Source organism: Pezoporus flaviventris, unplaced genomic scaffold (assembly GCF_033815535.1).
Source record: "Pezoporus flaviventris isolate CSIRO_AGI_PZ_B2104156 unplaced genomic scaffold, CSIRO_AGI_Pfla_v1 ptg000066l, whole genome shotgun sequence".
NCBI classification, from domain to species: domain Eukaryota; kingdom Metazoa; phylum Chordata; class Aves; order Psittaciformes; family Psittacidae; genus Pezoporus; species Pezoporus flaviventris.
Genome location: NW_026892614.1, coordinates 19,924,135 through 19,950,470, shown reverse-complemented (window position 1 = coordinate 19,950,470; position 26,336 = coordinate 19,924,135). Strand labels below are relative to the sequence as shown.

Sequence of the window (26,336 nt, the reverse complement as noted above, 5' to 3'; positions counted from 1 at the left end):
TAAGTATTAGCATAACCGACTGAATTTTCTAGAGACTACTTGCAAAAAGACAGTGTTGCAACCCCTGCTTTAGGGGCTTAGGTATTATGTCACTTGTTAATATTTTTTTAATCCAAAATAAGACTGCATGAATCATTCCTGACTTCATGCTTGCCCAAGTTTTAGCTGCTGGTAAATGAATAGCGGGGCAAGAAGCCTTCATTCTTGCTTCTCACTTGAAGCTCTGGAATGCTTCATCCACTCCTGAGAAAAAAGTAATAAATAGCATGCTAGGGATTACAAATGTGTTGATAGATATTGTCCAGAAAAGATAACAAGCACCAGCTCAAAAATCAGAGCATACCAAGGAACTGCAGGAAAAAAAGTAAAGTAAGAGCAGTTATGAGCAATAACTTCAAACCCTTCTCCCTCTGCAGGGATTTTCTTCCCTAGTAGGGGGTTAAGGCCAAAGGTGGAAGAATAGGAATGACAACAGGAAGAATAGACTGGTAATAAAAGCAACCATCATAGAAAAAGAAAAGCCCCAAAGGATGAAACATTGGAAGTGACCCAGATATTCAAGTTTAACTACTGATGTACTTTAGATAGGGATTGAGACAACTTGTACTTTTTAGCTAATAACATTCATTGAAGAATGTCGTCTTCAGCCTAAACTTTTCTCAGACTTTCTGCTTGGTTTAAATTAAAGAATGAAATCCTATTACATTCCTACTGTATCACAGTATTTGACTTAAAGCTGAAAAAACATTCCTTTCACTAAACACATAGTCCAGCAGCATAAATAAACAGACGTACAAGTAATGTTCTAAGACTATATGGGTGCTAAGTATAGCAGTAGCGAGGTAAACTTTTACAAAGCAGACTCAAATACTTTCTTTTCCTTCCAGTGAAGGCTACAAATCTAAAATAGAAAATGATGGAGAATTCTGTGCTACAGATTAACAACTACCGCACGCTTATGAAGATGGCTCAAGTTTTCAAAGATTTCTAATAAAATTAGAACAGCTTCAAAAAATAGAGGGTAATTCCATGATGTAAAAATTTAATGTAAAGAGAACCTGAAAAATCTTTGACAAATGCAGCTAATTACACTTAGCACAGTGATAGTGGAGAACATGTAAGCAGATGCTCTTAGCAAAGACATGTCCAAGAAAAAGAACATTCCAACTCTACTCTTTATGTTTTAGTGGCTCCATTTCAGGTTTCTGTTCCACACGACTAATTTTGCATTTTAAACTAAAAATCTGAAATGCATACAAGTGATCAAAAGAAAGTCAGAAAATAACGTCTGTGACAGTACAAACAGCAACTATAATCCATTACTGAGGCAGAAAAAGCACACAGAATTACTACAGTTTCACCGTGAAACATTAAAACAGAACATAAACAGCCACCAAGCAAAGTATCCAACTTAACACAGTGTCAAGCTGGGGAACTTCAGTCTATTAATGCAATAGTTTTAAAATAAGCTGGTTCAACTTTACAGGTCATGGAATCATAGAATTCTATGGACTCACTCCAACAGGCCCACGTCCCTCTTGTGTTGGGGGTCCCAGAGCTGGACAAAGTACTCCAGGCGTGGTCTCACAAAAGCAGAGTAGAGGGGGAGAATCACCTCCAGGCTTGTTAAGCCTGGAGAAGACAAGACTCCAGGAAGACCTTACAGAAGCCTCTTAGTACCTAAATGGGGCCCACAAAAAATCCAGAGAGAGACTTTTTACAAGGGCATGTGTTGATAGGATAAGGGTGAATGGCTTTAAGATGGCAGAGGGTAAATTTAGATTAGATATAAGGAAAAAAAATTCTTTCTCGTGAAGGTGGTGAAACATTGAAGACTGCCCAGAGAAGTTGTGGCTGCCCCACCCCTGGAAGTGTTCAAGGCTAGGGTGGATGTGGCTTGGAGCAACCTGATCTAGTGGAAGGTGTTCCTGCCCACTGGAGGGGGGTTAGAACTATATGAACTTTTAAGGTCCCTTCCAACCCTAACCATTCTGTGATTCTGTGATTCTAGGCAGTTCTCCTCCTCTCATTCACCTGGATACAACATCAACTTTGGAGGCTTTATTACCGAGGATTTTTATTCCCTTAACTGCCATCTCATTACAAAAACAGTTTTCACTTGCACATATATGACAGCCAAAGTCTGTGTATGTGTGCATCTCCCATACGCACAGGATCAATTTTCTTTTCTGTCCCTCTAACCACAAAGCGTATCGTCTTTTAAGCTGCAGGCACTGAGTCAGACACTATTCTAAATGTTAATTGTCTGTCAAATATGATAAAAAATTTCTGAAGAGATTAGGTTACCTTGCAGGAAAAAAATTGATATGCGTAAGGAAATACCATGTTTTAATCAAGACATATTTGCAAGTATGTCCTAAGAGGATGAACAGAAAGCATTAAGTTTCAACTAGTCTCAGTTCCTATAGCTCAAGTATTTTCTAGATGGGAGAGCTAGGACGATCATACTCGGGAACCCGAAGTGCAGGCCCATTCAAGGAAGTGTTCCCATCAGGTGAAAGGCCATAATGAACTAATGTGTTGGAAGACCAAGCTGAATACTTACAGCCTTATTGAAAAGAAAGCACAGCAACAAACTAAAATACATAAAGCATACCAACATCAAGAAACAGGAGAGAAACTCTTTGAAGACACTAGAGAATAATAGCCATGAGCAAACCCAAGACCAAACATGAGAAGTACTTCTTTTTTTTCCCTTAAGAAAAAAAAAAAAAACCACCACATGAAAGCAAAGTCATACCAGAAGCCTTTCATGGTGAACCGTGGAAATTTCAATCATCAAAACGCAAAACAGCTTCACTGTAATTGACTAATTATCCACAATAGCTTTAAATGCAGCAGTAAAGCAGACAGAGACTGCAATACACATGCATATTTATAATAGGATACAAGTTTAAGATGGGAACAGCTTACATATAGAGTGAAATCTTCTAATTACCTTTGGTTCAGATTGACCCAACAAGTGTTCATTTGGTCAGTGGTTTCCTTCACCCTCCTTGTGTCATCATCACGATATTCTCGGAGAAGTTTATTTGAAAGATCATTGAATGCAGCTACTGTGATGTCACCTCTATGCAAATCCTGTACTAAAAGCTAAAAAGCAGTTCCAGAATGAGACAGAATAAAATAAAAATCAGACTGTTATTTTTCATGCATTTTATCATATTATAAAGCCCTTCTTTTTGCCTCTGGTTTTGTTTGCATTTTCTTTTTTTAAACAAGAAAACGTGCATATTCTCATTTACAAGAAAAATCTTAAAAAAAAAATCTACAGATACTAAGCATCCTGACAATAAACCAATCAAAACACAAATAGGTGAGGAAAAAATACATTTGCCAGAACTGCCAAAGGCTAGGAGAGTCCTCTTCTGTGTTTCACTGGCAACAAAAATAAAAACACTTCCATATTTTTAGTAGCATGCATAAGTTTAAATTATGATAATAATTATAAAAGCGGCAGCTAAGACTGGCATAAATGAAGTGCACAGCATGAGATTTTAATGTCATTGTTTTGTGGGGTTCTTTGTTTTCAAATGAAGAAAATATATTAGATGTGTTTGCTTACTGTGGCAGGATATTCATAATGTGCTTTGACTTTACAGAATTAAGAACACAAGATTATTTCTAAATGCAAAAATGTATTTGTGTATATGTATGTCCAGTTGTATCTTCTGATCTCCTTACTCCATGTTCAGGCATAGGCCTGTTTTCACTTAAGAAAGCAAGGCAGACCTAATAGTCCATTTTCAGACTTCTACACACGCAAAGAAACACAATAAAAAGCACTCAACTTTACTGTTGTTACTCTCTGCTTCTTTCCGTACCCAGCTGCCCCCCTGTGTTATCTCTTCATTAATATACATATGTGTGTGTGTGCGTGTATACACAAACACTTTTTAAAACCATTATAGCCTGGTTCTAATACTGCAGTTGTAAGAGTCCTAACTTACCGATTTGTCTCTTTAGTTCTCATCCTGTGCCACCTACAGCCTGCCCTTTTTCTGGCAGCCACCAGGACAAAGAACATCAGACTTATTGATTTATCACAGCAGGTTTACTGTGATATGAAAAGCATCAAAGATTGCATGGGATTGAGGAAAAAAAATAAGTGTTGAATAGACCTGGCATCCATCAGAAGTGAAATTCAGAATAATTTTAAATGCCTTGGCCCATTCATTCCAGGATTTACTAAGCTATTGTTAATAGTCTTTTATGAAGCAATACATATTACATTCTGGAACTGGATGATTAAACTTTTATTGTTCTGAGGTTCAAGCTTTTGTATAGTATCACGTATTTGATGCTATACTACACTTATTTCAGCTACACTTACAAAAAGGCACACATGCACATGACACTTGCTTCCCTTCCAGAAGGCTATTCTAAGGAAGTATGACATGTTAAAATAAGAGACAATTTAGAATATATCATCTCCAAAAGAGATAAAATTGCCAAATCAGTAGCATTACACAGACCAAGGAGTCTGGTATGAGGGAAAAAGAGAAGTGTAGATGATCTTACTTTGTTGTCTGAAATCTGTTTGGCAAGCATCTCCTTTGGGGCCTGCATGAGCATACGCAGACGGATCTCACACTGTTCCATGAGGTACTCCATTTCTTGCCTCTGCTCATCCCACTGCATGCTGTCTGTCAGCATGTACTTGAGCTGTTGCTGTCGCACCTCCACGCCATGCTGGGTATTGTCCCACTGGTTCTTCACCTTCTCCACTGTGGAAGACAATAGAGAATATGAAAAAACTAAGGCAAACAAACAAGTAGCCATAACTACCACTTAATTCTCAGGATAGGAGCCAATAATGTAATTCATTATCACACACAGTAGTTTGCATATTCAGTATTTTAGTTTCCCATGAAGTTTACATATTTCACCCAAGCAAATTGGGTGCTTGGCTACTTAAGAGGTCAGCATACAGGTAACAACTAATTCTTTCTGGAATAGTTAAAAGGTGTTATTTTACTTTTGATGCACACATATGTGAGAGGCAAATCTGCCATGGCTGCACTACAGAGATACGCCAGCAGCAGGGCTTCAAGGAGCACAATTTTAGGGTGACGGCCATACCAGCAAGTCATCTTTATGCATATGCAACTTAAACCAATACAAAGAAATAAATACTGTCTAGATCTGGATAGCTTTTACAAAGTGAACTAAGTTTTCCAGACCACTGTGTGTTGAAGGCAGTCTAGTGACACCCATGCTACTATTTTAGCCAAAATAGAAAGACTCCTAGTAACCTACTTCAGCACTTCCATTCCACCACAGGTTTCTATTACACAACAGAAGAGAGAAGTTATTGATAACCCCATTTCCTTCAAGTATCCCATTCCTCTCTCAGTAGTTACAATAGATAAAGGTTAAAGCCTGTTTATCAGTCAATAAACAAAGGGTGAAAAAACCTTACAAGAGCCTAGGACAAAAATAGTGTATCAGGGAAGTCTGCCTTCAGAGAGAAGTGAGTAGCATCATACCTTTTTCTTAATATTTACAGACCTAGAAAAAAAGTATATTACTTGAAGGTCTACAGAGGTGGAAACAGGTTTCCCTATGACCTGTCATGACAATTATTAGGAACACATTATATGACAAGAGCTAAAAAGTAAAAAAGTGAATGTAAAAAAGCAAGCAAAAAAAACACTACATCCAATATATTTATCTTACAAGTGAGTACACAATTTTATTAGAAAACTAATACACTTGATACTCAAGTCGCTTCAATCTTCCATAATTTTAACCTTTTATAATTATACGAAGCCATTATGCTTGACCTGCTTGGAAAGATCTCTTAACTTTAACACATTTTAAAATATCCTGCTTAGTTTCACAAGGCTCTCAAAGACTGCAGCAGTAAAGCCCAGTTGTCAGAATAACTATTACTGGAGAACAAATTCAGTAATCTGTGCAATACAAATTCCTCAATTTCAACCCTTAGGCAACTTCTGGATTCATTTTCAGGTGTGACATGGGTCATCCTGAATGAAAACTTAGAAAAAAGCTTCAGTAACCCAACAACAAATAATAATCTGGTTTTCATAAAAAATATAATAAATAAAATAAAGTTGAAAGTTGTTACTGTATTGCATAAAAAAAAAGTATGTTCAAAGGAAACCAGCAGCTGTTGGGAGAGATCAGTGGTTTCCCCAAAATAGCAAAAGCAAAACCAGCAGGAGTAAAAAAAGACTATAACCCTGTGTGCTGGCTAATGAGCAGAGAAAAAGCTCTTCAGTGTGTAGACTCTCCCCACAAAGCTGCGAAGAAAAAATATCCCTGAGAAACAGCTGCCTATAACAGCAACTTGGTTGAAATGGATATTTGATGTTTTTATAGTATTATTACAGAAAGAATATTCCTTGATATATTTTTCCCAAATAATGGCCAGGTTAACTTTACTCTCTGCTCTGTTGACAGATTCCCCCTCTCTTTAGTCCCCACCAAAACAGGATGGAAAAACAGTGAAACTCTTGGTATAGACAGCATTCAGTGGGTTCAACAGGTAGGCTCCTACTGAAAGTTGTCAGGGTCAAAACCCAGCACTGGACCAGTTACTAGTAAGAAAATTAACTCTATCCCAGCAAAAACTAGCACAGGCACCAGTCTGGTATGATAGGCAGAAAGACTGGAAAGAATCCCTGATGAGACTATGTTTTTAATTCACATTGTCCATGCAGTAATTGGCACAGAGAAATATTGGCATATAGAGAAGCAATTTTTTACACTTAAGGTAGTAAAACACTGGAACAGGCTGCTCAGAGAGGTGACAGATGCCACATCTCTGGAGACATTCACCGTCAGGCTGGATGTGGTTCTGGGCAATGTCATACAGTTGAAGATGCCCCTGCTCACTGCAGAACGGTTGACTATATGACTGCTGAAGGTCTCTTCCAACCCAACTATTCTGTGATTCTGTGATACTGTATTTTCTACTGCATGTATTTTTTAACTGTAGCAACCAGCAAAGCTTAAGAGTCCAAATAACAAATTTTCCTTTATTTGCCAGTCATTACAGTTGTATGTTTTGTTTCCATAAGTACCAGTAAAAAAAAAGTAAAATTCAAAGGGGCTGTGGACCTTTAAACTGGAAGCTCAATTTTCAGATACAGATCAGTGACTTAAAAGCTCTATCAGTGAACAATTTTGAAAGTACATGCACAGTTATAGTCTTAAATTGATAGTCATACTTTTCACTAACTGTCCAGTGCCTCATAGCTCAACAAAAATAAAGATGCACAATTAGTTCCTTTTATTAATAAATAAAAGAAATCCTTATTTCTGGGTCTGTGTCTGTCAAATAACTCAAATTCTTCGTAAGATATTTTGAAATCCCAGCAAAAATATTTACCTTTGTACTCGGAAAAAAAAAGGCCAGTCAAGAAAACAAGTGGCTCATTAGACCGTCAGAGTAAAAGCTATTTATCTCGTAAGTTTTCAGTTTGTTCAAGGAAGGCAACTTCAGCTAGGCTCAAAATCAAGAGTTTAACAAGAAGATATGAAGATTATTTTATTGCCATGGAAACGTTGTATTTGCAAACACTGAATAGAGAAACTTACATTTTTCTGTGATCACTGTCCTAATGTCTGAACTGGAAGTTTTATTTTTCAAATTCTGAGCCAGTGTGAAAACAGAATCCAGCTGAGGGTGCCGCTGGTCCAAATCTGCCTTTGTTATCTGTTGAGAATTAGGATACGATTTAAGTACAAAAAGCAGAATTTAGTTAACATCATCTGTATTATTTGTAGATAAAACAAAACACGTATGTGTGACTACAAGTAGATGGCTGTTGCCATCATTATTTTAACCCTTAAACTGTGAAGTTATTATACCACTGCTTTAAAAAGCAAAACTGTTCTGAATTATAGTTACTGAAAATCCAGAGGTGAAGGTTAACCTGTACAAACCACACAGTTACCACAGTCATTGCACAATATTTTCCAATATCTATTTTTAACTCTCCTATAACTTGTTTTTCTCTTATCAAGCTCTGATCATTTATATACTGGGGGGAGGGCAAGGTGTAAAGGGAGAGAGAGATGGAGGAGGAAAAAAACAGAAAGGAACACTCAGACTATATATTATATAAAAACCATAGTTATTTCACTACAGCAGTGTACCAGAAGACCACATTACAAATACAATGCAGTTAGACGAAAGTGTTTCCAAAGCTACTGTACATCAAATTATTCTCTCAAATTCCAGATTATGTTAGACACCTACAGAAACAGTTTAGCATTTGTTTAGCCTGCAGCTTTTACTCTAGAGTCACACGTTAATTGATATCAAGTCAAATAAAATGAACCTACAGCATATATCTCAAATACTGCCCATGGCTCAGCATAGTATGAGCTATCAACAGAAATAAATATTTACATCATAAGCATTCACGGTACAACTGTTAATCATTTTAGTATGTCCCTGGAAATCAGTTCAGTCTAACATCACTACAACAAAACTAATTAGAAACCACTAAAGAGCAGATCATAAAGGTCACCCTCCAAGCAAATATGAAGTTGCCCAAAGGATTCAGCATGAGCTATGTATACATTCCACAAAAGATGTCATTTTCAGGGGGTATTTCCTATGTGCAAAACAAAAAAAAAAAGGGCAATTCTTAACTCACACAGGAACACAGGAATTAACAGGAAATAGTAGAGAGAAGAGGGGCATTTAAAGTGTAATTTTCAAGTTACGCATTTACTGCGGTTTCTTTTTCCTTTAAACGCATGCAAGTTGTTTACTGAATGTACAAGCTAGTAAAGTATGAGCCAATTTTCCAATCCACTAGCCTTCACAAAAACACATACTTTCATTCGTGCAATAGTCCGATTGATCTCTTCAGTATTTCCCACGGTGACTATATTTGACTTGAGCATCTGGTCAATCAATACCAACCAGTCAGCCAGTTCAGTTGTAGTTTTATCCAGATCAGCAGGTGCAGAAAGTTCCAAAGCCTGCTGAGCCTGAACAGGAATTTCCAATGAAGAAGATACTAGCACCACCTTTTGGATATCTGGAACAGAGTTTGGGGTTTTTGTTGAAAAAAAAAGTCATGGCCACATGTGCAACTGTGGGCATTACAGGTTTTTTTGTGATTCCTTTAAATATACAAAAGCATCTACAGAGAAAGTTCAGCAACATTTGTATTAGAGGCATTTTAAACACCAGAAGGTAACCAGGAATTCCTTTTGTGGTTTTTTGTTTTTTTTTTTTTTTTAAGGCTATGAATTATTTCATTGTATGCCAATAGACCCAAATGATTCAGCCTAACTAAAAAACAAATAAGAAAGCTTGCAAAGGCAAAATGATATTAAATCTAATGGAGTGAAGCTGAACATTCTTTAACACAAAAGGGAACTGACCCTTATCAGACATAAAATTCCAATCCTTTAATTTAAGATAAATGTCTATAATTGTCTCACTCACTTTTGTATTAAACAGCAAAAAGGTTTTCCCCCACTCTTGGCTCAGAAGTCACAAGTAAGCTCAGAATAGCACAAGTCAAGCTACTGCAATAGAATCCTTCATGGACTTGGCAATACTCAACTGTCCTAAGAAGGGACAGATGCCTGCTAGTTCAGCCCCATCCTTTTTTTAACCTGACACTGCAAAAAACTGAAGAATCAGCTGAACAGTAGGATTCACTTCAGAAGCTGTGGTTGGTTGTGTTCCAGTTCTGAGAAAATACTAAGTTAAATCAAGATGAAGCATGAATATTAGACACTTGTCTCAACCAATGAATACAGAAGCTTTACTTAAACACCCTGTTTGAAAGGAAAACAAGCTGAATCAAGGTTTTGAAACGCTTCAACAAAATTTGGCTTTCCGCCTTTAAATAGTTTACCGCTGCTGAATTGAAAAAAAAAAAAGTTAATATACTGAAGTTCAAGATGCAAAACCTTTCAGGCAAAGGCTGCCTTTTTTTATCTAGTTTTCTAAAAAAAAGAGACTTGGGCATTTTGTTCACACTCTGCTGATCCACCTCCAACAACTTGAAAAGACAGCCAGTGTCAGTGTCTGATACAAGAATGTGTCATATTTACACGGCTTCCCCTACAAGAATCAGGAAGATAAGTATCTAGCAGATGAGAAAGACCAATCTGAGTCCCTGCTGAGCTAAAAGATGCAGAATGGCCTTTATTTATAGGACTGCAGAGAATCTGCATGTTGGAGATACTTTACAAATAATTTGTTGGGGAAAGCTTCTTGTGGATCTTAATTACTGAACGGCATGACAAGGCACAAATCTGCAGGCTGTCACAAACATAGCTATTTTGGGTTTTAATCTGCTCCTGGTACACTGGGTTCCAGAGGAGGAGGCCTGAGCTTTATAAAAAATCCCCCCATTTCAAGACTCTTACAGAATCCCAAAGGACTCTCCCAGTCCTGACCTGTAGGGCAACTTTTTCCCTAACCAAATGTTTCCTTCTTTCTCCCACAGTAATGTGAAGGTAGCCCAAGTACAGCGATGGACACCATTTCCTATTTCTGCTTGTCTAAGTTCATGAGGAAGGTTTTCCTTTTTGGATTACTTTTGACCGCAAATGGGATTAAACTCAATGCATTTAAACACAACAGAACTGGTCACTCACCAGAAGGCTTTGTCTGTGTAACAAGACAAGACTGCCCAACAAATGCCTCCAATTCTCTCACTCTGGCAGGCACTTCTCTGAACACCTGCAGTCAAGCAGAGAGGAATAAAAAACAGTAAGACAAGCTATAGTAAAAGCAAAATGCCATCGCTTTCTAGAAGACAAAATATTCTACACCATGCTAGCTACAATGCCAAGATATATATCAAAGACTTCTTTTAAGGTATCATTTAAAAACAATAAAGATGCCAAGAGGTACTCAAAACAGTTATTTCAGTACATTCCAGTGTCTTACCTAAATCAGGGAGAGAAATAAATGAACAGTTGTAGACAGGTTTACATGTTTTTTACTGCCTAAGCTTCAAAGCTGTGTCTCATTATTTGAGTACATTTTGAAGGAGACATGACACAAAGCATGATTTGTGGTCAGTGACAGGGAAGTAGATAAACACAGAATTAATTTTAAAAGAAAATACACTAAACTCTTGTAATAAAGACAAATTTTCCTAATTTGCTTTTTAAAAGGTTTTAAAAGGCATTGATGGAAATGTAATAAACAAAGGGGGGGAATCCCTATTTTCATGGCTGAGTAGGTTAAAACAGATGTTTTTCTTTCCCTGAGCAAACAAAAAATCCTTTCCCCAACAAATTGCTACCACTCTGATCCATAATACAATCCCAATAATGCTGTTCGGTTTTCACTTAAATCTCCAGGCTCTACTGGATAAAAAGCATCTGGTTTAACTCCAAACAGTGAGGAGTTTTCCTATACTTGCAATGAGATTGAATACTAAAGCTTCTATTTTACAGCAGTTATACTGAAGAAGAATCCTAGACACAATTGATAAGATTTTTTTATCCAAGATTTAACACATCTTCATTTGTTTTCCTCTTAACTGCTGCAAATCATAGAATCATAGAATAGTTAGGGTTGGAAAGGACCTTAAGATCATCCAGTTCCAACCCCCCTGCAATGGGCAGGGACACCTCACACTAAACCATCTCACCCAGGGCCTCGTCCAACCTGGTCTTGAACACTGCCAGGGATGGAGCATTCACAACTTCTTTTGGCAACCCATTCCAGTGCCTCACCACCCTAACAGTAAAGAACTTCTTCCTTATATCCAATCTAAACTTCCCCTGTTTAAGTTTTAACCCATCACCCCTTGTCCTGTCACTACAGTCTCTAATGAAGAGTCCCTCCCCAGCAGGGAGGCCCCCTTCAGATACTGGAAGGCTTCTATGAGGTCTCCACGCAGCCTTCTCTTCTCCAGGCTCAACAGCCCCAACTTCCTCAGCCTGTCTTCATACGGGAGGTGCTCCAGTCCCCTGATCATCCTCATGGCCCTCCTCTGGACTTGTTCCAACAGTTCCATGTCCTTTTTATGTTGAGGACACCAGAACTGCACACAATACTCCAGGTGAGGTCTCATGAGAACAGAGTAGAGGGGCAGGATCACCTCCTTCGACCTGTTGGTCATGCTCCTTTTGATGCAGCCCAGGATACGGTTGGCTTTCTGGGCTGCGAGCGCACACTGCTGGCTCATGTTCATTTTCTCATCAACCAACACCCCCAAGTCCTTCTCCTCAGGGCTGCTCTGAATCTCTTCTCTGCCCAACCTGTAGCTGTGCCTGGGATTGCTCCGACCCACGTGTAGGACCTTGCACTTGTCATGGTTAAACTTCATGAGGCTGGCATCAGCCCACCTCACAAGCGTGTCAAGGTCCCTCTGGATGGCATTCCTTCCCTCCAGCGTATCAACCGAACCACACAGCTTTCCTATACAGCTCAGATTTACTGCGATTCTCAGTTTCAAATTAAGACATTACTGTTTGCTTCACCTGAAATATTTTTGATCCAGCTGTTTAAAAGAAAACCAATACAAACAAAAACAAACAAAAGACCCTAACGTAGTTAAACTTACTCATTCTGATGGAAAAATGTCCACCAGTGTTTCACGTAGACATAGATTGGGGTACCTTTCCTGACTGTGCCTGCACGGCTTCCAAGACATTTTATATACATGCCACAGATACATGTAAAGGGTAACAACCATTCCAAGTACACTATGGTATTTTTAACTTCAGATACTCAGTGTTGAAGAAATGCACACCTTATTCCATCTCACATTGAGGGACTGCAGGCAACTGGAAAGTTTGTCTTTTTCCTGAAGATCAACCTCTTTATCCAAAAGTACTTCAGGTTCAGTTCTATTCAGCCATTCCAGTTTCTCTCCCTGTACTTCCATTTCTTCACTTAAGACCTAAAAAGGGTAGAAGAGTTTTAGACTGAAGCAAAATGTGTATATGCTTAAGTAGGGGAGGAGTTTTACTTTACCTCCAAACATTTAGAAATCTCCCTGGAAATACATACCAGAAAAGCTTCTATTTCAGTTTCTGTGCTCTATCTAGAAATTACTAAAACATTTCTTCAAATATCAACATTTATTGCTAACTGGAAAAATCCACGAAACTGCAAATAGCCAAGGTACCTATATAGCTTCACATCATGCACGCTGATTCTTATCTCACAAGATGCTTCTGTTTGATCAATTCTGGACGTACCATACATATCCAAAAAAGGCAACACATTGTCCATCATAACTGCTGCCTGCATTCGTTTTTAAAAGAAATTAATGACTAAGGGCCTACTTCTGACATGCATTATACAAATACATGGTAGATCACTACAAGATTCTTTTTCTTAAGGAAATATACTCTAAAGGTATTTAAGAACTAAACATAATTTTACAACTTCATTTTGATCAATGTCCCACTGCCTTCTTTCTCTTTGAACATGAAAGTGCAGGCAAGGTCCTGCATAAGAAAAATAAAAGCTTATGCTTGCATTCTCACTGACTTTAAATCAACTGCAGTATTATTTGCCCACAGACCACATGTACTGTGGAGTAGGAATCACAGATTTTGTTTTTAAACCCCTAGAATTAAAATATTTACAATAGCAAGTATACATCATGTTTATCCACCCCACTGTTTTCACTAATATCTGTTACACAAGTACTATGGAGGTGTGCATAGGAAAGTGACAGGAACAGAAGCCTGGAAAGCAGATCAATGAACAAAGGAGCTTGCTACAATAAGCACTTTACCAAATAGTGCCTTTACTAAATTTTCAAAGGTCTACCTTTAAAAGGACTTTTCGAAACAAAGAATCACTGAATGGCTTGAGTTGGAAAGGACCTTAAGGATCACCTAGGTTCCAATCCCCTGCCATGGACATGGACACCTTCCACTAGACCAGGTTGCTCAAAGCCCCATCCAACCAGCATGTTATATCCTTTTTAATAGGAGACTGCTCCAGAAACTACTTAGAAATCTCCTTCTCATTCCCAGACTATTTATTGCTAACTGATCAGTTAACATCTGTATTCCTACTTCCCCAACACCACCCTTTAATAATAGCACACCTTCCCTACACTTTCTTATTCACATCATCATACCCCTTCTCACTGTTCTTTGACTAGAAAAAAAGTAAGCTGAGTTTCTTTGCAGATGAATTCTTCACCCTTCTGAACATCCCAGCAATCTCACTCAGTACCTGTTCTATTTCAAACTTACTTTTCCTTAATGTACATAGCCAAAATTGCACAGATGTTCATGCTTTTGCAGGGCCAAAAGGGTACCTAATTCCCTGCCAGTGTTTCTCTAGCAAATTCTGCTTCTCTTCCCCTTACTCCAGTTTTACCTTTCACTTCAGGCATCTATATTAAGGCATATGACAAGAAAAATTAAACTTTTATCACAGGCAGCAAATGCTCAACTGACACCAGTCAATTTGTTTAGGTACACACAACTTCAACAACTCTGTAAAGTTGTTGAAGTTGCAAGATTCCAGAGCTGTTGGATGTTCAAGCCTTTCCAGCTGATTTGGTGGTTTGGGTTTTTTTGCTTGTTTTTTGGTTCTTTGGTTTTAATTTACTTACTCAATTTACAAAAAAAATGGATTGATTATTCCTTCCATTTTTTTTAGGATTCCAGAAACATTGCCTTTCACACATTCTACAAGCCAAAGATATTTTGTTGTCAAAGCTAGACACAAAATTAAATGGGAAAATACACATGTATATATGCACCCAACTCCCCTGAAATGACCATACCCGCTATGTTTATAAAGCAGGTTAAACAAAATCTTAGACATGTAACAAAGGATTAAAGTAGCCCAGTAAATGGGACAATGAAGCTTAAAATGCTAAGTAAGCACATCAGCTTTTGGCTAAAGTCTTGACAACTATAAAGTTGACCTGGGGACATAATCTTGAGTGCGATTCATCTTACTAAATTTTATTAGTAGTACATGTATTTTTCACTTTCTGATTAATAGCTACCAGCTTCTGCCTAGATAACATACTTATCAACTCAACCCAACTTCATTTTGAAATGCCACTTGCCTGTGTGAGTTCTCTCACAAAACTGTCTTCTACAACCATAATATTTATATTTTTTTGGCAATTTATGATGTGAAAATTCCCCTCCCAGTAACCACATTCTGATGCTTTGCACAAGACATACATGTGTCTACACATACACGTGTCTACACATACACATACTAATCAGTCTTGCCTGTAATTCTTGCAAGTTTTCTTCATGGTCGAACATAGATCTTGTGTCCAGCACATTTTCTACATTTTCCAACCAGCAACGCAGCTCATCAAGCTTCTTTCTGTACTCTGTCAGCTGCTGATTCTCTCCTTTTAGCCTTAAAAAGGAGAGCAAAAAGCCCACATGTGTTTCTGCAGTGAATACAGCACACCAGTCCTACATTACTTCTGATGCAGCAGTTGTGTTTTCAGTGATTGGAGCCTTTTAAAGAATTCATTTTGGTAGACAAAAGGATTCTATAGTCATCATTAAAATGCAAGACACTTGCAAATTAATACTACAACCTTAAAAATAGACAAATTTAAGGTCCAAAAAAAAAAAAAAAATCACAAAATAGACTTTTAAAAGACTGCAGAAAACATTAAACGTGAGAGTAATGACACCACCTTCAGGCCTAATCACTGTAAGCCACTTTTCATGGTTTAACCCAGAACACCACTATAAGACCACTGTTAGTGACAGTATTAGAAACACCCCCAAACCCTCAAAGGAAAAAATTTCATAAAACCACACAAATCTTTAATGGAACTTCCAAAACTAAGCAATTAAGAAAAATCTTATTGCACTTCTAAATGTATCAGGAGATGTTAAAAATGTATAATTATATAAATAGTCTCCAAAAGCCCCTATTAGTTCCAGAGATTTATCCTTATTATATTTTTTAGTGGTAAGAACAGAGAGGGGGATCTTATACTCCCAGATATGCTAAAAATTGGATATATTGAAAGTTTATCTCAGAGAACCTTGTTCTTTGATCTTCTGAACTAAATTTAAGGCTACATCAAAATGTATTTTCGTTTAGAAAATCAGATGGATTAAATCATTGCAAACACAGACACAAAGGTCTTAATTTTTAGTATTGTGGAAATCCAAGAACAGCACAAGTGTTTCAATTTGTGTACCTCTGACAATGCAAAAACAGACATCAAGGTAATATACTTACAGTTCAGCTTCAGCCAGAGAAAGCTGAGCATTTCTTCCTTTAAAAATCTGGTTTAGCAATAAAATGATTTTAAAAACAAAGAAAAATTGTAGGAAAATAAGTTTTGTGGTTGTCATTTGGTGGGTTGCATTAAAAACAGTCTCACTAAGCAGTCAGCTGCAGGTGCATTTATGAGAAATCAGGTCTAGAAGACAGTTCAAAACATAGCTCTCAATTCAGATTAATGATGGCACACAATAAATGCACTGTCTCCCACAGTCTTCTAAATGAGATTCTCCTCATTGGATCTGGTCAGACATCCAAATTTCCGATTAATTTCTTACCTCTGTTGTCTATCCATGACCTCCATGGTGATTGCTTTCCAGCGTCTATTCAGTCCTGCCAGCTTCTCCTGTAGGAAGGTCCCATCTGTAGCAGACAGTTTCTGTATGATCCCTTCCCCAGTTCTGTTCAATGCTGAAACACTGGTCTGATGGCTGCTGACTCCGTCTTCAAGTTCCTGTCAGAAACATAAAAGCCACATAGAATTTTTTTTCCTGACCTAAAGTGACTTTGATCTGTGGCTCATAATATGCAGGATGAATCTTGGGTGCGTATTATTTTACTAAAACAGGCACTTAAAGACATCTTACTTAAAATTGGATGCTGTTGATTTAAGTTATTAAGATTCTGTTGTTGAATCTAGTTCAATTTTCTAATGTGCCACAGAAAGATAATGACATAGAATAGGCTGCTGGATGCTACTTAGGATCATAAGAATTCATTCAAATCATCAGTGCTAGAATCCACACTCATGTTTGATTCCTTTCCCCTTAAAGCACAACACTTTCTGGATGGTATGACTCTTTTTAAAGTTCTTCTCAAAACCTATGCCCCTGACTATCTGCACCTCACCAGTATTTCTGCTAGAATAACTATGGCTATGCTGCCACAGTCCCACACATCACAGAAAATCCACAAAACTAAAAGCAAGTCAGAAGATGTCAGAATAAAACCTTCAAATATCCACAACCACTACAAAAACCTTATATTGTTAGTAAAAACTTCTTTGCAACTAGATCAGCAATAAGGGAAATGACCTAAAAAAAAACCAGACCTCCAAGCAACAAGAATAAGATACAAACCTTATGTTAGATAGAACATTACATTTCTTTTGCAGCACACGCCTAACTCTTGGATAGCCATTTATTTCCCAAAGGGAAAAAAAAATATGATCCTTAAAGTAATGTTTTCTTATTATTATTTAGAAGGAAGTAAAGTAGTCTAGCTAAACAGAAAATTCTGCTTTTAGTAATCTTGTCTTTCCAGATTGCTTAAGCAAGACAGGATCTTGCAAAGTCAGTTTAAGCAAATAACTTGCCAAGTTATAATTGACCATTGCTGGTTTCCAATTTTTAAATTATGAGTAGAAAATAAGCAAAATAATATATTGAACTGTTTAATATATTTTTAAAGCTGACACAAAACTTATGAAACATCCAAAATTATGCCAACGTCTGAAATATCAAATTATCTCAAAACCATCCATACTAAGAGTCATCATAAAACCCCATAAGCAGGAGTTGAGCTCTTCCCCAAGAACCATTTTAAACAGCAATTCAAAAAGAAATTTCAAGAGCTACCACTTTTCAAAGTGCAAATGCACAGCCTCATTTCAAATCTATATAGAAAACTAGAATTTTAGACAAAAATCCAGACTTTTTCCAGCTTACTCATTTTCTGAACAAATCACACATACCTGTTGGTGCAGCCCAGCTCTCTGCAGCTCTAGGCTGCCATCCGGACCTCGGGCATCAGCTAGTAACTCTTCAGCTTCTGTTATCCAGTGGGAGAGGTCATTGAGATCACAGTGGAACTGCCTCCATGCCTCTGTTGCTCTATCAAAACGACTGTTAAAAACAAAGTATTCAAAGATTACCCAAACCATTTTGGTGAAAAGGCTACAATTCCTACTCTGGTGAGTAGAAGCCTGCCTCGTGAAGCAGAGAGGCTGGTTAACTAACTGCCAGTATCGAAGGCTTCCTGACATAATGGCAGCCCACAGCACAGATTGCCTTTAACTTCCAGCTGAAGGAAAAAAATGGCAGTCCTAAGCAAACTTCTTATTTTAAGTGATAGAAACAAAAGATTGATTAGCTGAACCAAATTGCCCTGTAGAACCCTTTTTTTTTTTTTTGCTTTATCATAAAATGGCTCAGATACCAGTGTGGAACATGAAATACAATTAACTGCTATGGGGTTTTTTTTAATTATTATTCATAAACCATGGGGTACTGGTGCCTGGAATGTAATAAGTGAAGGTGATTTTGATTATATTGAACTGACTGTATTACCACTGGGCCCACATAAGTAGGTCTTACACAATTTAATCACACAATAATTTACCAGGCATTTCATTATTATTATCATCTTTATGACCCCAAATTAATGTGTAGTTTAACATGAAGGGCGACAACTTCTAGCATTGAACACCCTGAATTTTCACAATCAGAAGGCTGGTTTTAACTAAAATGAGAGTTCTACTATGTTACCAAACAAACCAGCCCTATTTGCTTTATAATGCTAGCACGTAGTTAGCAATCAATGAATAGAAAACAAGCTACTTTATGCCATTCTGACACTGTGTCATTTAACATTCAGCACTGGGGCAAAGGCCATGGCAGGAGCAGCATTGTTACAAACATCTCAACAGAGTATTAAGCCCATACATACACATACACACCCATGCATTTCACTTTACACATATGATCAAGTTAAACTGAAGTAAACTGCATTTAGTTGAACAATTAAAAGTTTAGCTAAATAGATTTTAATTCAACATGCGCTTAGCTACATCAGAGCTTTTACTAAAGGTTTAGCTATTTAGCTGGCACCCAATCACAAAATCATTACTACCTCTGAAAACTAAATCCTTTTTATGCCACAGACTTAAGACGTTTTTCCTAATTCTGTCAAAATCTCTGCCCACTCCAGAAACAGAAAAAACAGCCAAAGATTAAGAAGATAGTCTTCTAGCCTTCTTGTTTATACTTACTGCAACACCAGGAAGAGCAAGAAAAAACTTGGTTAAAAATTCTTCTTAGTAACAGAAAGGGTATAAAAATACTAATGTCAAAATATTGATACTAATGGTGTCTTCATTAATCAAAGTACAGACTTCTATTAAAGTTAAAATTGCAGCACTTTATATATTTAGGAAGCTACATACCATTTAGCTGAATTGCTAGTCTAATATTCCCTTTTGTAGGAAAATCACACCCAATATTATTCTCATTATGATGCACTGCTTTACAAGCTTTATGAAGTTGAAAATTAATTTATATTCAGTGAACCAACTGAAGAGGTAATCTCTTGCATTTTGCCAACTAATCATAAACATTGAACTTACTCTTTGATACACTTCTCTTTTCCAATGGGAAGCTTCTGGTTAACCCTGGCTACTTAATGAAATCAAATTTAAGTTGTAAATGAAATTAAACTCATACTTACAAAAGGAGAATATTAGTTAAAGCTTTTCAATTAAGTTACAGGAGGGAAAAAAGGCATATTTAAAGCTTCACATGCATCATACAAAATAGCTGCAGGTGTATAAATACAGATGGGCATCAGATTCTGCAGCAACTGTGTCCAAAACAGAAGGTGACCACAGGCAGCCAGCAAGAGCACAGGAAGTGCTACCTACCTGGCACCACTGTTGGTTTTCAAATTTAAAAAACTAAAACAGAAAGTGAAACAACACTGCCTGCTGAATTTAAACCTTGATGCGACACTGATACAGCGGCCCAAAATTTCTAGAAGTCTCTGCTTACACACTACCACCAACTGACTTTTATATTCCTATACGTACACTAGTGCTCTGAGTTGAAAACATCAGCTTGTGTAATACACACTCTCCCTAAAAACGGTCTCTTCAAAATACACTACTGATGTTTGACATCAGACTTCCAGTGCTACAAAGCAAGTGCACATGGCTAGACATTACTTCATGCTCTACAGAATTTATTCATTAACTATTACCTTGTATCACTATTAAAAAGCAAATACTATAGAAGTGAATTAACTACAGTATGAGCCTTTGAATTTAAAGTTTCATAAAATCATTTTCAGTCATTAAAAGTTTTTTTTTTTGCATAGCAGCAGTACCTTCAGGTTAGTGATAGCTTTCTGAACACACACTTTCATATTTTTAGAATTCCAACTTAAAATGCCTTTCTGTCACGCTTTGTTCCAACTTTGACTAAGTGGCATTGAGTTTTGTTTTAAACATTTAAAAGTTGTTTCAAATAAGAAGGCATTTTCAGTTTAGAATATCTTCTGTAAGGGGTGGGGAGAAATCAAAGCCTAGTTTAACTTTTCCCCTCTCCCCTTTTTGGCACAAATGAAATTACAGCTGTTTGATACTTGTGGAAAGGAAATAGGAAATAAACTTTTCTTAAGCATTGACTTCAATATTGTCTTGTTCTCTCAACCACAGTGTTCTAATCTGGTCATCGCTCATCTTCAATTACTTACAACAAAGATTATAGGCAACTATCATACATGCTGTACTTTAAAATTCCCCATCCTTTTAAATTCTTTCCTTCCTTCAAAAGCATTCTTTAATTCTTTGGTAAAAGATGTCTTAACGTTTTTCATCTAGAACTTTGCTTTGCAATACCTTTACAAAATAAATTTTATGTCTTATCAACAAAATATTCTATTTTATAAAGCACAAAAATACTCAAACTACAATTTGCACGTTAACCGTTTCAACATTCACTAATTCTGTCAATTATTGTGTCACACTAACATATTAAAGCTGATTACTCTCAAGTTCTATCTTCATCATTAGATTATATTTGTAAAATGTAAATAGCTGTAAAGTGTAAAAATTTAAAATGTAAAAATATATTCAAGTAATAAAATATTTACCACATGGTCACAGGAACCAAGCATCTTTGACTTACCACTTACGATCATTATACATTCTATTAATTCTGTCCCATTCTGCATTCAGCTGGGTTAGCGCATCTCCTATTTGTATCGCCTCAGGTCCAGATGCTTCTAATATAACATCAGGCTGCTTCTCATGTATGACTGCAATTTGATCCCCAAGCTTATCCAAAATATCTTTTACGTTCTGCAAGCACAGTAATCACAAGCCATCAGGAGAGTCAATACCAGCAGGAGACAAAAAAACTTCAAGTAATACTTCCAAAATACGGTTCCAAAAATCAGCATCTACAATAAGATCGTGACCACCAGCAGTTTACAGATTAAATCAGCTTTGACAACTGAACTGAATAGTCCATCACACCTTTAAGAATGCATCCTTCTCAGGTCTTTTATGATGAGTATGAAGTATTTTATATACCAAATCTGTTCCTGAGGCAAAGGAGCAGACCATACTTCTCAAAACTGCAGTATCTTCATTATTAAACAAATCTGCCCCAGGGTCATGAAGACACTGTACATATTTTTTACTCATGTAAAAAAATGAGACAAAACCCGACTATTATTACACTTCATATAACCTCCCACATGCACGGAACTGCAAAAGCATTAGCTACATGAAAGTTTTAGATTTAAATGACAAAGTTAAATCAATCTACCTCAAACATCATTGAACTATGATGTGAAAATACCTTTCAACCAGATGCTGTTGTAAGAGTGCCTTGGTATTTGGAGGACAGAGTCCATGTAAACAGTGGAATTTACTTATCATTTTGAATTTAAAACAGTAACACTTCTAAAAATACAATGCTCTGCCATTGGCTTCTTCTGAAAACACGCTTAGAACTACAAAAATTTCAAGATCAGACTAGAAACTAGCACCAAATAAAAAAAAAAAGAAACGAAAGAATGAAAAAGCATATACTCAGCATAAAGAAAAGCAGGTTGGAAAAGTGGACTGAAATTCTTAAAAGCTTTTAAAGGACCTGTATATCAGCTGCAGAAACTGCTTATGTAGCTTTTGCTCAGAGACAAAGCTGGACTGCCGCAAGTCTGGACTCCACTTTGTTTCCTAACCCATGCTGATACATATAAACTGCACCATACCATGTGCAATTCCCAATTCCAATGGGTGTTTTCTGTAGGAATCTCCATATCATGCTCTTTTGTGTGATCAAAATTAATCACAACATAGACTTCTACATACTTAACTGTCGTGGTTTAAACCCAGTCAGGTAATTCGTTCGCTCACTTCCCCCCCTTTCTTGCCCTCCCCCTGCTCTCGGAGGGACAGAGAGGAGAATCAAAAGAATGCAACTCCCACGGGTTGAGATAAGAACAGTTTAGTAACTAAGGTGTAACACAGATCACTACTGCTACCACCAATGATAATAATGATAAAGGAAATAACAAGGGAACAGAATACAACACCTCACCACCCACTGACCGATAACTCGCCCCCCAAGCCCGACCAAGCTCCGACCGATACCTCCTCCAACCCTGCAGTCTCCCAGCCCTTCCGGCTAACTCCCAGTTACATCCTGGGCATGACGTGCTGTGGTATGGAATAGCTCTTTGGTCAGTTTGGGTCAGGTGTCCTGTCTCTGCTTCCTCCCGGCTTCCCCTCCTCCCTGGCAGAGCATGAGGCTCACAAAGTCCTTGGCCAAACCAAAACATCGCTATCAGCTCTGTTCCCGAGCTGAAAGTCAAAACACTGCACTGCACCAGCTACCAAGGAGGAGAAACATGACTGCTACTGCTGAACCCAGGACATTAACTCACTTTTGATAGCAGGATTCAGTATTTTCAAACACAATTCCTTCATTCCCTTTTGAAGAAGGGCAAATCCTTAACTACTTCCTCATCATTAATCACACAGATAAATCCACTGGGTGACAATGAGAAGTGGGAGCTTAAAACTGAGCACAAATTTATGCTTTTTTAATGACAACTGGTACCATTATCCTGTGGCCTCATACAAAAGTCAAGAACCTCCTTTTCTCACTCTTCCCATGTGAGCAACTGTTTTCATATGACACAGAGAACAGCAGCTATATTAAGGAGACCAAGCAGGAACGTAAGGAGATTAGCTTAAATGTTTCTCTACATTCATCTACATGTAGACTGCATGATGAAAACCACATTTTCTCCAACAAAAGAAGTTAAAACCTCCTCTCCCAACCCTTCCCACCCCACCCCCCCAGCTCCTACACCATTCTGCTTTGTATCCAGATTCTGCATAAAAGGAAAAATTAGCCACAAAACTCTTTGTTATTTAATTTCCAGTGTGTATTGATCCAGCATATACTGAGCAAAACCACAAATACAGCTAACACAGTCACTAAGGTGGTCTTTCTTCTACTACTCCCTTCTCCCCCTCTGAACATAATGCATAAGGAATGGAGTACCTTCAGTGCATCTTCCTGAGTTGAAAAGTCCTCATAGATGCCAGTATTTAGCTCCGGTGCATTCAGCAGTAGTTCACTATCAGCCATGGCCAGCAAGACTTTGTTGATTTCAACCAAGTATTCAGCCGAAAAAGGCAAGCTCCTAACCCCTGCAGCAAAGGGGCCTTTTGATCTCTGCTGGAGAGGAATTACCTAAAAACACAAAAGTTCATTTTACATTTCTAAGAACAAGCAGTTTTGTGAAAAAATCCTAAATCAGTAGACTACATTCAGAGTAAGCACTTTTTACATTTAAAGACAAAACAGGCATTTCTAGCAAATTACATAAATTCAGAAAGCTGCAAGTCTGCAGAGAACTGTTTCTATATTTATTAAAAAAAGTTAGAAAGCAGTAGATACCATGCTTCACAATGATTCTGTATTATTCTTTATTAAGACTCTGGGGAGTGGTAAGGGCACTGCTGTTTCTCTCACCTTGATCCTTGCTGTTTCCAGAAATTACACTTCTTAATCAAGCCTGTATCTAGTTGTAATTACAACCTACTGTCAACTTCCTTTATCATCAAGAACTCCCAGAATTTACCAATTTACTGAAACACACTTTTCCCCCTCTCTTCATTCTTTTCAGTAACCACCTCCAACCACATTTCCCAATCAGTTTTTAAACAAATTAGTGCTCCACCAGTACCACAATATGCTTTTTGCAGCAATAACAGACACAAACTCCTCAAGAACTTGGCAACTGTTACCTGCTCTGGCTGTAAGTCCAAGCTACGTAGCCAAGTGCCGTGTTAGCAGATAAGAAAGCAAGAACAGTAATTTAATTGAGCTTTTTCTTGGATCATAAATGACGGCCTGGATCTGAAGCATTAGGAAGCCAGCTGCAACAAGCTATACTCTGCCATGCCTGGCAAAGGTAGCAGAGGCAGGTGAAGCGGATAGCCCAAAGACTGAAAATAACTTTCTGCTGTAAAGTTTTCTTGTCCAACAGAATTCTGTTACCACCTCTGAAAACAGCCCAGTTCTTTAAAATCAGCAATGGAATAATAAACCTACCTGCAAATACTGAAAAATCCAAGCAACTTCTAAGCCACCATCCTGTACTCAATGAATTTGTGTCAAGCAAGACAGTAACAGAGGCACTCAACTGCGTGAGTTGCTAACAGCTGAGAAGACACTTAAGAGTATAAAGAATAAATTTATGCTCACAGCTATTTCAGCCAGTGAATTTTACTTTGCAATTAGTCTGGGATGGGTGCACACATGGAAATTACTAGCACAGCTGACAATCAGTAAAATATCAAGCCCCACTAACCAAGTTGTTTGCAAAACACCTGTCTGTATCCTCCTCCTCCACGTGTTTCTGATCATTTCAAATATGTCACTCAAATTAACTGGAATCTACCATATGCAGCATATGCATATGCAGAAGGAAAAAGACTGCAGTACTGAAGGTATGTTCACTTATTAAGCATTCAGGATTTTTTCTCATGCACTGAATGCTCTCAAGAATTTTATTTCCTTTTTGTTTGGTTTTGGGGGTTTATGCTTTTAGATAGTCAGCCCTGCATTGAAACTGGGGACACAGTTGTACTTCCACAAGACCTTTACCACCAAACATAGCATGCTTTCAGTCATTACTGCGTACCAAAGCAATATGATGTACAGGCACATAAGCGTTAGTTTACTGAAAACAAGTATTACAGACTAGCATCATAAAATACTCAGCCTTGCTTTTGATTCAGTAACAGTACAGCATGCACAGACCACAGTAAAAACCATAAACTATTCCATATGCTTTAGCTACAAATCCAGCATCTTGGTCCCTGTTGCTCCTCAAACACATTTTCTTGAGGCTCTGCGTATATTTTGTTAGCTTCCATCACTGAAATTTGGAGCAAAACCCAGGCCTTAGACAGTGGTAAGATTTCCTGTGGAAGGAGAGGTCCCAGCTCCAAAAGAATCAGACAAAGCTTGTGCAACACAAAGTATCTTTTCCCCAGCAACGTCGAACAAGCCAGGGTTTGAACAAACACCAGGGTGCCTGCTGCAGCACAGCAGCCCACATCTTCACAAGGTGTTTCCTCCAACTCTCCATCATCTCACAAGTCTCATTCTCACACAGGTAACAGTCCAGAGTCTAGATTTCACCCAAACAAATAGGTCACTGCATTTTATTATCTTTTGACTTCACACACACTGCTTTATCTCTTATTAGAAAAAACTTGCACAAGACTGAAAACAGCATCTGCTGGCATGCAGCAAACTTGTTCTCCACTTCTTGCCAATGCTGACATACACAAAAACATTCTGGTTCCCCAATAGCAACATCCCTGGCCACATTGCTGCTCTTCTGCAAATCAGTGAATTCCTGGTTATGTTCCTGCAGAGCACACCCCACCACTAATCTCTTCCAGCTGCCTCCAATCACTGAGATGATGTTTCCTCCTTTCACAACCCTCTTTCTTAAAGGTGAACATATGTGTTACAAACACATTAGTGCTTTATTACAGCCAAGTTTTAATTGTTCAGCTGTTCTCTACCTTGCATTGCAGACTGGCAGCTTCTAAAATGAAGCATAATTACTAAGAAAACATAGTAGCAGAAGTTTGACAAAACTATCTCACACAAATCAAACACCTCAATCTCACAGCACCTGGTTTCTAGGGTTTCATTTGTTGGGAGGTTTGACAATCAAAGAAACACGAGGCAAGCCAACTCTTTTCTTAAGTACTCACAAATAAAAAGTTAATCAAAGGTTATTTAGGAGGAGATCTGACTGGATGACTCAATTGCCCTTTTCTACTTTA

General features: G+C 37.7%; 1 protein-coding gene across 4 annotated transcripts in view; it reads right to left on the bottom strand.

Moving 5' to 3' along the window:
* The window catches only part of UTRN (utrophin), a 369,745-nt gene that overhangs the window by 209,573 nt on the left and 133,836 nt on the right, over positions 1 to 26,336 (bottom strand). For 3 of the 4 annotated variants that reach the window (XM_061471431.1, XM_061471432.1, XM_061471430.1), the window contains exons 40-50: positions 23,527 to 23,718; positions 21,133 to 21,305; positions 17,925 to 18,075; positions 16,510 to 16,685; positions 15,205 to 15,340; positions 12,738 to 12,887; positions 10,624 to 10,708; positions 8,839 to 9,044; positions 7,588 to 7,705; positions 4,543 to 4,748; positions 2,960 to 3,114 (exon numbers count right to left, since the gene is read on the bottom strand). In XM_061471431.1, the coding sequence (XP_061327415.1) occupies positions 2,960 to 3,114; positions 4,543 to 4,748; positions 7,588 to 7,705; positions 8,839 to 9,044; positions 10,624 to 10,708; positions 12,738 to 12,887; positions 15,205 to 15,340; positions 16,510 to 16,685; positions 17,925 to 18,075; positions 21,133 to 21,305; positions 23,527 to 23,718 (1,748 nt within the window). Of the gene's footprint in view, positions 1 to 2,959; positions 3,115 to 4,542; positions 4,749 to 7,587; positions 7,706 to 8,838; positions 9,045 to 10,623; positions 10,709 to 12,737; positions 12,888 to 15,204; positions 15,341 to 16,509; positions 16,686 to 17,924; positions 18,076 to 21,132; positions 21,306 to 23,526; positions 23,719 to 26,336 lie in introns of those variants that run through there. The other variant, XM_061471433.1, reaches the window with a different exon arrangement.